The sequence below is a fragment of the Anabrus simplex genome, chromosome 5 (genome assembly GCF_040414725.1).
Source record: "Anabrus simplex isolate iqAnaSimp1 chromosome 5, ASM4041472v1, whole genome shotgun sequence".
Lineage (NCBI taxonomy): Eukaryota > Metazoa > Arthropoda > Insecta > Orthoptera > Tettigoniidae > Anabrus > Anabrus simplex.
Window position 1 is genome coordinate 93,068,967 of NC_090269.1, and position 19,859 is coordinate 93,088,825.

Genomic DNA, 19,859 nt, shown 5'->3' on the forward strand with positions numbered 1-19,859 from the left:
GAATCAAAATGTCAAACAGTACCTTGGGTTTTTCCGAAATTTCATTTAGATTAAGGTTAGCGTTATAGTATTGGTCAATATGTATTAGACATGCTTCAGTAATGTCAAGCTTCTGTCCTTTAGAAAGTATTTCCATGATCTCGAGGTCTTTATCAATGTCTGTGAACTTATGTTTGTACTCGTGAATATGTTGACCTACCGCTGAGAATCTGTGATATTTTATAGCGTTAAGGTGTTCCTGATATCTGACGTTGAAGCTGCGCCCAGTTTGTCCTATGTATCCGCTTGAACAGTCATTACATTCAAATCTATATACCCCTGATTTAGAATATGGGTTGATTTTGTTGACAACTGAAGCATTATGTAAAACTGTTGTACTTCTATTATCTGTCTTGAATGCGATCCTGATGTTACGTTTCTTGAAAATATTTGTAATTCTATGTACATCTTTATTAAACGTGAAGGTTGCGATTTCCTTAGCTTCTGGTTTATTTTTCATCAGGCTCGTTTGAGGGCGATATATGAATTTGTTTATTATTCGTTCTATGAAATTCTCTTTAAAACCGTTGGCTTTAGCCATAGCTCGAATGATATTTAGTTCCTTGTCCAAGTTTTGTTTGGACATTGGTATGTTTAAAGCGCGATTCACCAAGCTGTTATAAGACGCGCATTTGTGAGCTGAGGGGTGCATCGAATCATTTCGTATTGTGGCTACAGTTTGTGTGGGTTTTCTGTAAATACTAAAAGAAAATGAAGAGGCATGTCTATTGATCTTTAGGTCCAGATAATTAATGGATTTATCTATTTCGGATTCTAAAGTAAATTTTATATCCGTATCTATCGTGTTAAGATTACTAAGAGTCGTAGATGCGTTGGTTATGCTTTCATCCAGGATAACAAACGCATCATCTACATACCTAGACCAAAATAGAACATTTTTGAATTTTTCATTATTAATTATTTGTGTGTCCTCCAAGAAATCCAAATAAATCTCTGCCAAAATTCCTGAGACCGGAGATCCCATTGCAAGGCCATTCTGTTTATAAATGGTTTGATCGAACGTGAAATAGTTGTTATTGATCAGTAATTTTAAAATCGCCATGAATTCGTCAATTTCAAGTTTGCTTAAGCGGCAGTATTTTTTCAAATTCTTAGCTACAATGGGAAGCAATTTATTAGTTTTGATGTTAGGGAACATATTTACTATATCAAAAGAATGCATTGTGTGGTGATCCTGTAATCGAAATTTAATTAATTCTTTAGTGAATTCTACGGAATTCTTTATGGCTTAATTTGCAGTGAATCTGTAATGTTGTTCTAAGAATTTTTGAATATACTGCGCTAATTTGTAAGGGGGGCTAGGTCTGTAATTGATAATTGGTCTAATGGGGACTCCAGCCTTGTGGATTTTTGGCAGAGCTTTGGCGGTAGGAAGACCAGGGTTCATGCTAATTAATTTCTGCTTCTCGTATTCGTTAAAGAGGAAAGAAGACGTTTTCAATGTTTGTTTCAATTGTTTCTGCAATGATTGAGTCGGGTCCTTTTTTATAATAGAGAAAGAGTCATCTTTAAAAAAGTCTTTTGTTTTTTGAATGTAATCAGCTTTGTGCATAATGACGGTTACATTGCCTTTATCAGCTTTAGTGACTATAAGCTCTTTGTTTTTTATTTTCTTTTTAAGTTCAAGTATTTGTTTCCTATCCTTAAAGGAATCTTTTGGGATAACAAATTTATTATTATTATTATTATTATTATTATTATTAATCATTTTGTTTAGCTGTTTCTTTACTTCCATTTTGACTTCATCCTGCAAGTCGAATGGCAATTTTCCGAGCGCAGTTTCTGTTTCTATGATCAGATTTTTAGTTATTTTAGCTTGATTGAAGGTCGGCCAATTATGTTTTGGACCTTTCTCAAGGATAAGTCTTTCCTCTTCATTCAAGTTGACCTTGGAAAGGTTAATGACTGGAGCATGAAAATGTTTCAATGGATCATCGTTAGGTGTAAAATTGGACCTTTGGATCAAGGATGAAGATTGAGTTCGAACTTTTTCTGCTTCTTTCCTTAGCACCTCTAGCTTTTTCTCCAATGTTGATTGTTTACTTGCAAGTACGTTAGATAATTTGAATTGAACTTTATTTTGAAAAAGGTTCCATTGTGATGCCGAGAGCAAGAATGTAGCTTTGAGGTGAGTCTCATATAATTGCTGATTCAAAAAGAACTTCTTTTTATGGAGGAATTTTAATTCATTATAAAGCCATTGTCTTTTTACAGTTTTTACTTCGATGCGGCACAACTGGGTCCCTTTTTAAAACACGTTTTAAGAAATTTGGAGTCAAATCATATGTTATACATTGTCTAATAAATTTAATATCCTTACCAAGTTTTCCCACTTTTATTCTTAAATTCATATAACGATGAGCTACAATAAATGCCTGGTGGGCTTCATCATTAAACGTAAGAAACTTCATCTTATTTTCCGTATTGAACTGAGATCACAATAACTTAAAGTCTATCAAGTTCCACCTTTTCAATACTAATACACAGCGCTGCGTCACACAGCACAAGATACTAGCACACACACTCATCACGCGGTAGACGTCACGCGAAGTACACAGCTGTAGAGGTGAGTCAACCGTATCAACTGTTAGATTTAATCAGCTTCTTTATCAATTTTCTCGCTTTTTAATATTGGGTTTCATCATTGCAGGGTTCCCATTGAACTGAGAAGATAATTCCGCATAACAACTGTAGGACAAATTACAGTTCCAACCACGCACAAAGCAATAAAAATACGAAGTTTTAGTACTTAACAAATATAAGAAGACGGCTCATTTTTCAACAATTATATATAATGAATTTCATCCAACAAAAACAGCTAATATACAAAGGAAATGAACATTTTTAACATCAAATAGACTACATGCAATTTTAATTCCTCAATTTTAAGTGTGCATTCTAATTAGACAGCACGAGAGCATAGGATTTCAGACATTAAAGAATGTTTAAGACAAATCATCAACCAGATGAAAAAATTTTTAGAATTATGACTTACAAGAATTTTCTTGTTACATATTAGGGAAATTTAATATAACATAATAGATGTTTAGGATTTAATCAATAAATATTCTGTTGTAAATATGTATATGTATGAATTAATTATGACAATATTTTGTTTAATATTTAATATTTTTATCGCCAAGTTTTTTCACATTTTCTAAATCAGCTGATGATGGTGACTTAATAGAGCACCGAAACATGTACTGTAATAATAAATAATGTCGTAAATATCATCCAACACCTGTATTAGTATTGAAAAGGTGGAACTTGATAGACTTTAAATTATTGTGATCTCAGTTCAATACGGAAAATAAGATGAAGTTTCTTACGTTTAATAATATTTATTGTGTATGTATCAATGTTTTAAACATTTTGCTAAATTCAATATCTTTGGTATTTTATAGCACCGTAATAACAAAAACTAACTCCTGTATTAGTTATGATTACAATAAACAAAATTAATACTCTCTCCACAGTTGGTAGTCATCCGTGACAGGGAAGAAGCGTATTCGTTCATTCACTCACTCGCACTCCCATTATTTAATTACTGTGATGATGTATTAATTGATGCAACTACTGAACAGACCAGTAAACTATAAAAAGCACAAATGCATATATATATATTCTGTTCTGTCCTATTTCTGTATCAGTCATGTCCACTATAACAAAGATATGCACTGTTTAATTTTCTGTCATCTCTGCCTGTACATACACACATGTTTACGAGAAAATGGCCGAAGAGAGTTTAATGAAAATCGGTATGTAAAGTTGGGGAATGAGGCACTATAATCCATGCTATCAATAATTTTAGTCATGCTGAGTGAACTGGTAGTACAGGGGAAGTCCCAAAATTTAATTCTCAAATGTCTCTGTTATTAGTGGTCCTATCGATAAATACTGCATAACTAAAGTTATATAGAATTAAATTTCCGATAATTTTATCTTATACATTTTTACTGTACTGGCTGTGACAATATAGGTATTCATGAATTTCCATTTTTGTTGCTAAATCCATATCAACGCCAAACCATGAAAATGAAAATCTATGTTAAGTTAGAGAAAAAGGCACTACAGTTAAGGCTAAAAAATAATCATATTCACTCGGGATGAAATGGTAGTTTACGGAAGAAGCCTAAAATTTAATTTTTAAATACCTATGTTTTTGGTCCTATTGAAAAGTATTGCATAGTAGAAGTTATAGAGAATACAATTTCCGATTATTTATGTCTTACATACACTAGTTTTACCATACCAACTATGATAATAGAATGATGAATTTATAAACTTTTGCTGCTTAGTCCATATCAATGCTGAGCATTGCTAACATGAAAATACTGTACTGATCAATCATGTTAAATTGCGATGGTTTTGTCATGATCGTTTTGAGATGTAAAACCGCATGGTCATTAGTCAATATCAACAAGAAAAATGGTGATGATTATTTTTTTAAATGAGAAAATATTGCAAAGGAATGATCACTTGAAAAATAAGAAAGAGGGCATGAAAGAAGGAAGGACTCCCTTTACATTAGATGGCCTAATATCACGCAGTCAGGAGAAAACTAAATGTGAAGGCCTCCAATATCGAACGCTAATAAAACTGATCAACAGTAACATTACACTGACCACTGTTATGATCAAAGACTTTAATATTACTTAGGTTGTGATGTGATTTGTCTCTTCTGCCGAGATCGATCTCCAATAGATGGGATTACTGCTGCGCCCTGAGTAAAACAGCCTGCCGGAATATTGCCGAGAAGTAGCTGGGGAGTTATATAGTATACGTGCTATGTTATCTGACTGTCCCATCAATGACAGGTACTACAACTAGTGTATAACATTCATATTTTCATTAAATTACGCTGCTCATATAACATCCTATTTTGACAGATGAGGCTGGTTAAAATTCCATGAACTACATATGTTACACAAAGCTGATCTAATTTATAAACTGTTCAACGAATCACAACCCCCACTACCTTTCTTCTTTGTTTAATTAACTTTCCTCCTTTTCTTCTTTAACTAACTTTCCACCTTTCACGATCATAATACACATTCCAGCTCCCATACCACTGCCATTCCCAACAACAACACTATTTTCAACTGGTCGTTCACGTGTCAGGTGACACACTCTGGAACTGTATTCCAGTGAATATTAGGAAATCTATGAACTTGAAGAACTTCAGATATACTTCCCAAAATTATTTTCTAAACTATAAAACTGACTGAGTGAATGATATATGATTGTGTGAGTAAATGGTTATTTTATTCTTAAGATTTTAAGTTAAACTATATAGATATACTTACAGTAGTTAAATTAATCATGTTACATCCCGTTGAGAACCGGGACAAGGGTTGAACAAACAAACATTTGTGAAACAAGATTATTACTGTAGTTCAGTTCAAATTTTTTGTTTCATGATCGTGTTTTGATATTATGGTTAAGTGTAAGAGAGGACCAGAAGCCCTAACTCTGTCATTAATAAAGATGTTAATAATAATAATAATAATAATAATACCATCGTGCCCAGTGGGTAAGATCATGTATAATGGTGCTGCGTCTTGTATCGGCTTACACAGAAGAACTGTACTTTGTTTGTGACTTCCGAGGAATAATAGTGGTTTAACTTTCGGTGCTGAAAGTGTGTAAGTGTTATCTTGTGATTTTGTTCTTGTATAATAGTGTTTTTGGGGTAATATTTAATATGAATGTTGTGCCATAAATGTCCGCCATCTTGGTAATTGCAGCAAATACTGTATTCCATAGATAACACTATCTAGAGGGCACTCCATATATCTGAATAACACTTTTGACCTAACTGCCCCCTTTTTGTTTCCTTTGTCATTATTTCCATAGAAACCTCAAATAAGATATGCACTATTCTTTATATTCTCGGCGTTACCTAGGTCACATAGCCGGCCACTATTGTCAGCCATCTTTATGACCGGCAATGCGACACTTCTGTACTGGATAGCATACTACATTATTACCTGGTCAGTTCACGTGGGGGTTTAGTTCCGAAGTAAGTACGAGCTAAGCATAACCCTGCGTGAAACACTGGGATGGGGCTCTCAACCCCGACACGGCACGTCCCAATGGCTAATAGGGGAAGTTTCCTGTAGATATACAGGACAGGTGCGAATAAGACCTAGTCAAATAAGCACTCGCGGATCAACTGAGCTGAATAGAACTGAGGTCAACGGCTTCGATGACAGAAGAGGACTTATGTCTCAATGGCAGAGAGGGCGGAAGAACGAAAAATGAAATCCACTTCGCGTCTGACTTGGATCAACTGGCAAAGTGGTCAGCGTCTGTTTACCTAGTAGGTACGGCTGCACAAATTACGTTCCAGGAACTAGCAATCCCTGGTCCTAAACTCTCGGTGGAAACACTGGACTAATCCTTGATTACAAGCAATTACGATTCGTGAGAGTAATTACAGAATTACCCCAGGTGGTAACCAATCCACCCGTCAATGGACGGCAACCAGGACTTCGGATTCTGGGTGACGTGGACTACCACGATCACAGAGAAAGTCAGAGTTCTCTGGCAAACTACCATCAAATAAAAAAACCCACATAAATCGGGACCTTCAACATTAACACGTTACTACAACCAGGCAAACTACACACCTTAACATCAGAACTAGATCGACAAAGGATACAGATACTAGCTCTTCAGGAAACACGCCCTACGGATGAAAACACACTAGACTATGGTAATTATCATATTTTCAAAAGTAAAACAGACAAACGAATACGAAGAGGTGGCATGGCTTTTGTGGTCCACAAAAGCATTGTTGATTCAATCAAAGAAGTCACTCCCATAAGTAATAGAGTAATGACGATGCGCGTGCAATGTGCGAACAAAAGATACACAATAATTAATTTACATGCCCCCCACGAACATCGAAAATAAGGACTTGCAGAAAGTAGAACAATTCTGGTCTAATCTCGAAAAAATCTTGGCAGCAGTCCCCAAAGAAGATACAAAGATATTGCTAGGAGATTTCAATGCACAGATTGGTAGGGAAAAGGAATACCAAAAGACCGTAGGCAAATATCCAGCTCATAAATTCACCAACAAGAACGGCATGAGACTTATTGAGCTCTGTCAACAGAACAACTTTAAGGTAATGTCCACCTCTCTGAGGAAGCATCCTCGAAAACAGAAGACCTGGAGATCACCTTTACAATCTCTTGGAGAATATCAGATTGACCATGTAGCCATCACACATCCTTTACAGAAAGAAATTCATGATGTTCAAGTTCGAAGAGGAGCTAATATTGATTCTGACCACTATTTAGTGTGTATCAAAGTGAAATTTACCCGGAAAAGAATCCACTATAAGAAATGTCATCTTCAGAAGTTCGACAAGAAAAAGATAAAGGAAACTAACATAAAAGAAGAATGGGAAAAGGAAAAGGCGGACACCTGGCAATGGTTCCATGACAAGATCATTACAAGAGCTAAAGAGACGATTCCATTGAAGAAGAATACGAAACACCCTTGGTGGGACTCTGCATGTGAAGAAGCACTGGAAAAGCTGAAGAGAGCCTTTCAGAAATATAACTGTAAGAAGTCACTCGAGACTCAACAACACTATCTTCAGACAAGGAAGGAAACGTCAAAAGTAATCAGGCAAACGAAGAGGAGATATATGAAGGACCAACTGGAATCTATAGAAAAAGATTTCCAAGATCACAATATGCGAGACTTCTACAGAACTTTCGCAGGAAGAATCCGTGGATACACCCGACAGAATTTATGCTTCCGAAAACAAGACGGAAAACTCGCGCTCTCTAAGCAGGATAATTGTAAGGAGTTGGCTCGATATTTCTCTGAATTACTGAATTGCCAGGAGCCAACATTACGATGGCCCAAAGAAACTCCTGTACACGTAAACCCTGAATCGCCACCACCTACCAAAGAAGAAATCCAGAGACATATCTTCAGACTCAAAAATAACAGGGCGCCTGGAGAAGATGGCATAGTTGCAGAACTCTTAAAGAACATAGGCCCAAATACACTTGAGGAGCTCACACTAATTATCATGGACATCTGGAAAAAAGAAAAGCTACCTGAAGAATGGAAATGTGCACTTATCCATCCAGTACACAAGAAAGGTGAAAAAACCGATGTAAATAACTACAGAGGGATTTCTCTCGTTCAAGTCACCTACAAGATTCTCTCCGCGTGTCTTCTTCAAAGAGTACAAGAACAGCTTGAACATAAAATTGGAGAATATCAAGCCGGTTTCCGACCTGGGCGGTCCTGTGTTGAACAAATTTTTAACTTGAAGACGATATTGAAATATAGAGCAACCCGAAACTCTCCAATTATTTGTAGTTTCGTCGACTTCAAGAAAGTGTATGATTCGGTCGATCGACAGTCTCTCTTTAACATCTTAGAAGAACAAGGGCTTGACCCAAAGACATTAAGACTCATCAAGGAAACACTCACGGACACAAAGTCAAAAGTTAAATTCATGGGTGAAGTATCGGAGCCCTTCGCCATTAAGACCGGCGTGCGACAGGGTGACGGACTGTCACCACTGCTTATCAATCTTGTTCTAGACGAAGTCATTAGGGAAAGGGAGAAGGAATTAAAAGTTCAGAAGCACTCGAAACCCATTCAACTTGGCCGAAAGAACGATGACATTACGGTCAGTTGTTTAGCTTTCGCAGACGACCTAGCGATACTATCAGACAGTGATATTTCAGCGATCAAACAGATTGAAATCCTCAAGGAATGCGTTGAGAAAACTGGACTAAAAATCTCATTCGAGAAGACCAAGTTTATTTGCACTAAATTCGACATTCAGGAATTACAAACAAATTATGGACACATGAAACGAGTTCCATACTTTAAATATCTCGGTGAGATCCTAGAACCAACAGGGTTGGAAAAGGAAGCACAGAAAGTTTGATTACAAAAACTCAAAAGAACATATTGGAGAACTCATGACATCTACAACAAGAAGTGCTTGTCCATACTTACAAAAATCAAACATTATAATACGGTGATTAAACCTGAAGTGCTGTATGCAAGTGAAATCTTGGTTCTTAATAATAAAGGTGATCTGGAAAACATCTTGAAGGAGGAAAGGAAGATCTTGAGGAAAATTCTGGGCCCAGACAAAAAGGAAGAAGGGTATAGGCTCAAATCACGCAAAGCTACGGAAAGACTGTCTAACCTTGCCGCAGACGTCAGGAAACGAAGACTGAAATTCTATGGACACGTTCACAGACTATTGTCTTCAAGGCTAACCCACAAGATTTTGACATATACCGAAAAACTGAAGAACGTACCATGGATACAAGATGTTAAAAATGATCTGGAAAAGGCCCAGATAGAACCATCAGAAATAGTGGACAGAAACACTTACCATCACAAGATACATAGATGGGTAGTAAAGCCAGAGAATAAAGTTCCTAAAAGATCGGGGACTACGTGGTCAGAAGAAAGAAAACAGGCACACAGCGAAAGAATGAAAGCAATATGGTCTGTTAGAAAGGCGAATCATAAATGTAATACGTGATCCAACAGGGTCCATACGCAAATAATTAATAAATAATAATTAGAGGCCTTATTTTTTGGTGAAATAAAACTGTTGATTTCGGTGTAAAAACTGACACTATTTCGGTAGGTATTTCGTGAAATATATTGTTATACTGATCGATGTTTCCCGCGAAATCTTCCTTGTAGTAGCGTATGGGGTAAATGTAACTAACTTTGTGAAATAAACTCTTGTAAGGTATCATTGTTATTAAATCTTAGAAAAATCAAATATGCAAATTGTTATAAAAATAAATGTATAAATCACTGATACTTCGAAATGAAGTCAGGTGATCTGCCCTATGATATACATTTATATATAGCCTACATTTTTAGACGTTGAATTACTTGTCTCCAAAGTACAAACTGAGCATGGTTTCAACATTATCAGGATGCAGAGTTGTGGGACAGTCAGAAAGTGTCTTTGTGTAAGTAAAGAAGCTCCTCTTGCTGACCACATTAGACGTCGGAAACCATAATGCTTGCGAACACTTGGATGCAAATTCACTGTGGTCTTTTATAAAACCTCCTAAAACTTTGCTAACACTGTCTTCTTTCACTTCCTCAACCAGATGTCCTTTCATTGCATTTTGCAAAGTCATACAGTTCTAAAAGATGTTCATGGATATGCTCTTTTTCCCCAGGCGGAGATGAGTAGCTCAGATGGTTAAGGCGCTGGCTTTCTGACCACAATTTGGCAGGTTCGGTCCTGGCTCAGTCCGGTGGTATTTGAAGGAGCTCAAATACGTCAGCCTCATGTCACTAGTTTACTGGCACGTAAAAGAACTCCTTCAGGACAACATTCTGGTATCTCGGCGTCTCCGGAAAACATAAAAGTGGTTAGTGGGAGATCAAAACAATAACATTATTACTACTCAAACAGGCGATTTATTTACAATAGGCCTACCAATACTGTCTTCTTTTTCAGTAAAGACAGTATTATTTATCTTTCCTTTTATATTCATTCTCTTTCTCATGCCAGGATTATCCTATTTTTCTAGAGGAATGTTGGCTTGCATGAATGTTTTGTGTGTGTGTGTGTGTGTGCGTGCGTGTGTGCGTGCGTGTGTGTGTGTCTATTACAAATTGCTCTCTATAACTTTTCAACACCTTTACAATCTGTAAAGTATCGCTGATTGTTATTTGCCGCTTAGAATTATATTAATTTGCTTCATTCTGATTCTCTGCAGTGTATATCGCACGTTTCAACTTTACGAATATTACCAGTACACTATTGATACATTAGAATCTTTCTTGCAGCATCAAATACATAGAACCCCTCACTGTTGTATTCTTCGGCCCTCGAAAAACCTGTTGTGACTTCAGTTTTCGGCATTTTTATACTTAAATGTTAGACACTTGCCGATAAATGTTCGTAAGTAACAAAATATCATGGCGCACTGCTGTATCTACGACCGGTCTTGTATCTTGTTACGACCACAACGCTATTTGCTGTAATCGATAACAGATATCGATTTTTATCGACTGCCTTAGAGATCGCGGAACTGAACACACATACTTTCGATACACAGTGTGTACCACTTAGTGTGCATTTGTGTGGAGAATATACAGCGCTATCAAACAAATGAGAAGGAAACTATGATAATCAAGTTCTCAGAAGCATTTAAACGTTTATTGGAGAGCACTTCTGGTGCCAAATCGCATTTTTTGCACCAAATGGTGTATATTTCGTGATTATTTGCGCAATATTTTGCGAGTTCATTTTGCTAAAATACGGTATTTTTAGAACCTAGGAAGTCATATATAGACAAGAAAGAAGATATAAGAAGAACTCGTGCATATCGTTATTACCAAAAAATACGGTCCCTAATAATAATAATAATAATAATAATAATAATAATAATAATAATAATAATAATAATAATAACAACAACAACAACAACAACAACAACCAGCACCCAGTCATCACACTGGACACAGAAATGCATAACTCATGTAATGATTTTTGTCTCTGATTTAATGAGACCAACTCTTTAACCAAACATGGTGCACACAAATAGATGAACACAAACTGCCCGTCATCATGACTGATGTACTCATATTCAAGCGCCTGGCTATAAGAACACAACAATAGCAACACCACAACAAAACACAACACAACACAAGAATCGGAGAACAATTTTTTAACATAATAAATCAAAGAGAAAAGGCAAGAACTTACCGTCTGTCCCATGTGTACCTGCAGCCCAACCGAACGTGTGATTTTCACTGGGAGGACAATACGGTCCTTCTTCATTCTTTGGTCATTAGCAAATCTTTTCATAACCATCTCCATGTCCCGAACCTGTAATGAAGGTACCAATAAAATTATACAAATGCCCTTGCAAGAAATGGTACACAAATATGTTAGAAAAGCAAGTCTCTTAGAAACACAAACACTTGGACTCAAAATACATCTTAACCCTTCACTCTCCTTTGTCTTGACACTGATATATTACCCATCCTCTCCGATGGCAAGTCCCACTCGATATGAAGACAGCCTGAACTTTCAGCACTCCTTTACTGATTATGCTGCATTCATGCTTTCGGAGCCATCTTACAGAGCTCATGAAAACACTTCCTTGATTTAGGATAGTTCACGAGAACTCTACCGGCTTGTAACTCTTGTTCTTGAACGTAAATGTTTGAAAATCCACAGCCTGTTTCCTTTTTATATTTTTGCTAGTTGCTTTACGTCACACCAACACAGATGGGTCTTATGGCGACGATGGGACAGGGAAGGGCCAGGAGTGGGAAGGAAGCGGCCGTGGCCCTAATTAAGGCACAGCCCCAGCATTTGCCTGGTGTGAAAATGGGAAACCACGGAAAACCATTTTCAGGGCTGCCGACAGAGGGGCTCGAACCTATTATTTCCCGAGTACTGGATACTGGCCGCACTTAAGCGACTGCAGCTATCGAGCTCGGTCAGCCTGTTTCCAGTCTTTTGACCGGGTCAGGAATGGAATGAATAAAGCCCCCATCTAGCAGCGAGGATAGGAATTGTGCCGGCTGCCGAAGCCTGTCGCACTCCTCTGGGGCAATGATTAACCTTTATCGTATGAGCGGCCATCACGCGCGTGTCCCTTGGTGGATGGAATGTTAGGAAGGTTCGAGCCCATACCGGCCGGAGATTTTTTCCTAGCGACAGCATGAACTACACCGTTATACTTACACTCTCGTAGAAATTAGAAATTTTGGAAAAACAACTTTGAATAAGGATTGGATTATTCCGATACAAAATGGGGAATGTGATGATAGTAAAGGATTTATAAAACACTAAGTACAATTTTTATTATAAATCCAATTAATCTCTTATTACACTAAATTACTTTTGAATTTGTACACAATATCGCATGTAAGAAAACCTTTGAAATGAGATGAAAACCTCCCTGAGCCAATCATTAGATATGGAGTAATAGCATTGCGAGACCTGGCAATTTATGTTCTAAGGTCAGGTGACATCAGTAACAGGAAACTAATCTGTTGATGCAATGACAGGAAACAGCCCATGCTGAGGTGAAGACTGTACAAGGAAGTAGCGAGTTATTTTGTTCTTATTGTTTTATATCACACTTCTCGAGGCACAAAAACAACATTCAAACGAATGAACAATTTCGTAAAGAAGGTGAAAACATAGACCTTAAAACGTACTTTTCGTGTGGTACATTTTGAAGCAAGGATACACGCGAAGAGCTACACCGCATTCCTCACAACGGAAATTGGACCTTGATGTCTTTTCCTATCCCAAGCACACTTTGCACTTGCGAGATGATCCCTTGTTACGCCAATGTTCAGAACTTTTCACTTCAAGGCGAGAGAGATGTGCAACACTGGTAACCGGTCTGCCAAGATTAGTGGATGGTAGTTCTGGGTTCATGTCTTGCGCAGCTTGTATTAGATTCCTAACAAGTATCTTGCGAAACTCCTTTTGAGACAGCTTTCCTGCACACGACGTGTGAATGATGAAGGCGTTCAAAATAGGCCTAACGATGTTCAGCAGATGGAAAAATAGTTTCTTTGTCCACTTCATGTTCGGCGGGAAATATCGTAACTATTGGCCATACGATCACTCTTGTCACAATAACCCATATGAGCATTATAGCTCTCGACTATTGCAGGTTTCGGTGCAATCCCATTGTCATCAATAAAGTGACCGGATGGTGGCGGGTTATGCATGTTAGTTAGCAAATACACTTCCCTCTTATCTCTCCAACTTATTGCGCACAGGTTTCCCTTGACTTTGCTAATAATATCTCCCTTCTTCACTTTCAAATCTTTAGGTCCAAATTTTTTTGGCATGTCCTTCCGGTTATGTTGGATGGTGCCACAGCTGTTTACTTTCCTTACTTCCATGCAAATCATTGAAGAGGGCAGGAGAGGAAAATTAATTGTCCATGAACAATTTATGGCCTACACCCTCTACTTTCCTTGTTAGCTGCAGAACTGTTCCATGCGTAGAATTGATGTTCGCTGTGGCATTTTGCCATTGTTTCCCAAGGTAGACCATCGTATCGTATGTGTAACCATTTCTGTCGCAGAGCTTGTACAGTTATGTACTGCTTGAAGATCACTCTACCTTTGAAGAGGACTATCACTTCATCAGTTGCCAGGTGTTCTGTTGCATTATAAACAGAAGAAACTTTGTCATCGAGGTAATTGAATACGTTTCATACTTTCCATAGTCAATCATAACTGGGGTCAGTTTTGTGTCGGGTGCATTGTCATTATTTTCGAAATGTAGAACTCTAAGAATGTGGAGAAAGTGGTCACGCTTCATTGTCTTCGAATAGAAAGGAGTGTAATAATGCTCTTGGGTAGACCAATAATCCTGCAGAGTGTCTCTCTGGCAGTGACCAATCTGTACAATTATGGCCAAGAAACTGTACAGTTCATGCATCTGAATTTCCGGCTGTTTATGATCTGTACCTAAAGTCTGAAATGTGTAACGGTTTGTCTCTCCAAGAAGTATTCCGAAAAGTTCATAGGTAAATATCAGGGTTTTTTTTAAAAAGTGACAGGTGACAGACGAGCGTAATTCTAGGTGGTACATTCGCAACTATTAAATAGTGTCTGAGGTTTCACATAATCCATACAGTGAATGATATATATCTAAAAAGTGTCCCTTCTCAACAGATTGTGTTATCCATAGTGTATACCAAGAAAGGAGTGAATTGTGAAGGAAAAAGTAATCATTGCTTGCTCCGCTGTGGGACACCAATTTGTTTACTAGCGAATAACAGCACAATTTTCTTCCAATGAATACTTATCTCATTGGCTTCTGCTGACATATAGAAATTAAACAATACAGAATAACAGCTTAGCTAGAATAACATCGACTGATTCGGGTAGGGTTGTGCATTTCAATATCCAACAACCTAAGAATAAATAGTCCATTCATCTTTCTTATCTTCAACTTCCAATTCGGACAACAAACCAATCACAACAAAACAAAAACGAATCAAATTGTGGGGCATGCAATACAATATTTGAATCTCAATGTAATGCTAATCAGTGCGAAGACCCTTGTAAAAAATGGTATCACAAAGATTGTGCGAAACCCACAAACGGAGAATTTGAAATTATGAAAAGAGCAAAGTGTAAACTCGCTTGGCTTTGTGACATCTGCAAACCAAACTTTTAGATTTTAAAAATAAAAATAATCCGCTCAATCAAATGAATAAAAAAATAGAAAACATATTGTCCTTTCTTTCTACAGACACGACTACAATAATTGAATAGACTGTCGAAAAACTTCTAAATCAAAAACAAAAATCAACGGTTATAAATGAAAGTCCTAAAAGGCCAGCACCTACAATTACCATCCAACAAATAACTAACGCCACACAATATCATGTTCTTCAGAACTCTAAACAAGATACTACTACTTCTGCTCTCACAATTTAAACAGAAAAATGGGAGAGGGAAGAAACTATACAGAAGCATTGAGAAGAAATGAGATAAGTAATAATAATAATAATAACTTAAATGTTTCCACCTTTTCAATACAATATATTCACATTTAAGTTATTATTATTATTACTTATATATTGTTCAATACGGACCAAAAACATGAAATTCATAACCATCAAAGAAACGAGATCCCGCAATACCCCAAGGCAACAATAGGCACAATGCAATCAACCGAAGGGGAACTTGAGGCTGGAGCTAAACATGCTTGGTTCTATGTCGGCAAGGTACATCATGATACCACTAAAGAGAAAATAGAACAAAATTTGCACAAACAAGGAATTACCACTGTAACTGAATGTGAAGAATTGCAAACGAAAGCTTACCATAAACCATTCCGCATAGGAATATTATTTACAGATCTTGCAAAAGTGGAAAAGGCGGAATTCTGGCCCAGAGGTGTCCTTGTAAGGCAGTATCGATTTTGACGCTCAACCGGGGCACACTTTGATTTTTAATCTACTTTTGTGGAATGTCAACGGTCTAAAAAATCTCCTCAAATTGATACCTGACTACTCATTAACAAAACAAGATACACTAATTTTTACAGAAACCTTGGACTTGCAAAACAAAGAGAATTAGGCAGACCGTCAGGTGGTGTCTCCTGCTATTACAAACCATGTTTCGGAAAAATTCAAAAGGTATTCGATGATGAAAACACAATGATAATACGTTCAGATCTGATTACAACAGCAGGCCTATACCTGCCACCCGATACTCCCAGAGAAGACGTTATAGAAACTACAATGGAAATAACAACAAAAATTGATACATCAAGAAATATAATAATAGGCGGCGATTTCAACTGCAGAATAGATATTCAAAATCAGAGAAAAGATATTCTTTTGCAGACAATGGATGAAGGTTCAAGCTAATCAATAAGCTAGAAGATAAAACCTATTTCGCATCAAAAGGATGCAGTACAATAAACGTTATATTTTACAGAGGTCAACGGATGAAAATCTTAAATTACAACTTAAGCACTATCAAATCAATTATCCTGCTCAGGAAACATTGTCCAGTATCAATAAAAGTGGAAATCTTATCTTCTGCGAAAGAAACTGCCCAGCCACATCACTCTGGCACAAGAAAACTAGACGAAACGAAGCTCGCTGCAGCCTTGGTTCAAGTGAGTACTATCGAACATCGCTTCAGAAATAATTAACTATACACAGCAGCTAAGACACTGGAAAATATTCTAGACGCAGTTATTCCATATAAAGAGAGGAAATCCAAAATATGGTTTGATTCAAAATGCTTTCAAGAAAGACAACGAACTTTACATTTCTCAATGATCACTAGAATAATTAATCGACAAGAAGATCTCGTAAAATACTCTTTGGCTAGGAGGAAACAAAGACCTCATACAAAAGAAAAAGTTAAACCATATAGAAACTAAAGCTAGAGAACTTGCAGAGGATGCAAGAAGAGATCCATTTATAGCATTAAGAAAAAGAAAATCACAACATGTTTAATAACATAGACATGCAGACTTGGGAATCCCACTTCTCCAAAACTCTAAACATTTCTGGTGTGTATTTGGCCTTCCAATTTTGATTCTAATGACAGTGAAAACATTAATTCACAAGTTTTTACCAGTGCTGAAGTGGAACAAGTTATTAAATCAGTCATAAGCAAAAAATCTGCAGGTCCCGACCACATATTTAACAAACATATAAAACAAACGGTAGATCTATTCTTGAACATTTGGACAAAATTATTAAATAAATGCGTTGAACTTGGAAATCAACAGTCAAAGTATTATATACAGGCAAAGGTGATTCAGAAGATCAGAATTCATACAGACGTGTCGTACTGGAAAATAACATATTAAAAATACAGGATGCGCCAAAATATACAGTACTGGAAATTATGTTAGTTTTGTTGTCATTACCTTACTTATCGAGATGATAGTGTAAATGTTCAAAATGTGCTCCATTGCGCTGTAGGCAGTGTTCATAACGATCACGCAGATTTTCCAACATATTCAAAATAGGTTGCTGCAGAGTCCCGAAGAACGAGACGATCCTCTGACGTAATGCAGGCATAGTTTTGGGTGGATCTGGACAATTAAATATTTGCTCCTTTAACATACCCCACACGTAAGCAGCGGGTGGTGAGAGATCGGGGGAATGTGATGGATAGGGGAACACAGCCTCGTGGGAAATTACTCGTCCTCGAAAGGTTTCTTGCAGTATAGCCGTAGTCTGTTGAGCGGTGTGGCAGGTCGCCCCATCTTGTTGGAAACACTGTCTATTTGCATGTTCCTGGCACAACAAAACCTTCTTAAATCCTGAATAAATGGCCAGATCACCATGTTCCTATAGCGTTCCTGGTTAACAGTAAGAGGTACAAAATCATCATTCTCCATGAAATACGGACCTAGTACACCGTTTCCTGGCACTGCACACCAAATTGTCACATGCACACTATGTAGCAGTTTCTGGACTAGAGTGTCTGGCCTCTCGAAACCAAGAAAGCGAGTTGTTTGGCGATTGATAAAACCGTCCAAGTGAATGTGACTTTCGTTGGAGAACCACACGTTGAACAAGAAATCTGGATCCTCATACATCATGGCCAAAAATCGTGCACAATATTCCACCCTGACATACCTATCGTACTCCATCAATCGTTGCCCAACCTGTATTCGGTACGGAAATCCGCATCTGTCTGTAAACAATCGTCGAAGTGACATAGGGCTGATGTTTAATTTCGGGGCAGTTCACCGAAGACTTTGCTTTGGAGACTGCAACACCTGATTGAGGACACGTTCATGATTTTAATTTGTGGACACAGTTACTGGCCTACCAGACCTTCCCTTGCGTTGACACAATACACTACCCGTATGACGAATTTTTTTAACAATAGATAGCATAACTGTGTTGCTAGGTGCTGGCTTATTGAAGTGTTCACGATATTGTTCTGCCACTAACTTTAAACTCCACCCACCTTGATAACCGTTTCCGTACGAGCGAAAATAATACTCTACTATAAACACATTTTCCTCCATTGTGAGACCCATTGTCACTTCCAATCACAGAGCACAACGATCTTTACACAACTAACAATTCATCATGGCAATGCAACAACACGCAGACGCTCAGGCGTGCGCATGCGCACTGCACGAAAATGGGTACTGTATATTTTGGCGCATACCGTACTTACCAAGTTACTGACAAATAAATTAACTGAAGAACTAGACAACAATTTGCCAGAGGAGCAATTTGGTTACTGTAAAGGAAGAAGCACATTACACGCAATAAAAAACCTGATTGATGATATAGAAGAATCTTTGAGACATCCAAAAGGGAAGCTCTACTGTGTATTTATTGATTATACAAAGCTTTTGATCTACTAGACAGACCAACTACTACTTCAGAAAAACAAAAAAATTCTTGGGAAAGTACACCCACTAGTTAAATTATTAAGAAATATTCTAGCATTCAACTATGTAATTATTAATGACTCCACATCAAGTTCACCTGAGATTATTCAAACAAATGGAGTCTTACAGGAAGATCCCATCAGCCCACTGATGTTTAACATTGCAACCTCTGACATTGTCAAATCAATTAAGGACATATCAAACTTATCACTGTATATGTATGCAGATGACATGGTCCTGGCCTCAAACAAAGAAGATCTTCAAAAAGGATTGGACAGCATAGCTCCCTGGGCACATGATAATAAATTCAAAATCAACGATAAGAATACAGTACAAATGATCTTCAGAAAGGGGGAAATTTAGCAGCAAACGATGAAATATTTCATAAGAATAATCCATTAGAAATAAACAACACATTTAAATACTTAGGCATTACTCTTCAGACAACAATCAAATCCTTCAGAATCCATATAAAAAATAGATCAACAACAGCAATGATATACAAAACTTAAAACAGCTCTTTCTAGAAACTGCCATGAAGCTATTTTAAGCCAAAATTGTACCCAGCCTAACATAGGCATCGAAATCATATGGCCCAAATTATTCCTCCATGATCTTGCTACAGTGGAAAAAGTGAAAGCTTGGTTTTTGAAAGCTGTTTTAGGCCTATCAAAATATACCCTTTCAAGACTCTCATACGAACTTACTAGAGAAACATTCTTCATAGAAAATTTAAGGATAAGTCACGGTTTACCTTCTACCGCGAACTGTGAAAAATTACTTAAAGACAGACAACAAAAAAGATCTGAAATATGGAGTTTTATTCCAATGATGCTGTGACAACCAATGGTTGGAAGCAAGCTAACTTTAACCTCAGACATATAATAAC

The 19,859-nt window shown here is 37.2% G+C and overlaps 1 protein-coding gene across 3 annotated transcripts in view; it reads right to left on the bottom strand.

The window, feature by feature from the left end:
* The window catches only part of LOC136873781 (activating transcription factor 7-interacting protein 1), a 457,029-nt gene that overhangs the window by 151,470 nt on the left and 285,700 nt on the right, over positions 1–19,859 (bottom strand). For all 3 annotated transcript variants that reach the window (XM_067147002.2, XM_067147001.2, XM_067147000.2), the window contains one exon: positions 11,801–11,923. In XM_067147002.2, the coding sequence (XP_067003103.2) occupies positions 11,801–11,923 (123 nt within the window). The remainder of the gene's footprint in view (positions 1–11,800; positions 11,924–19,859) is intronic.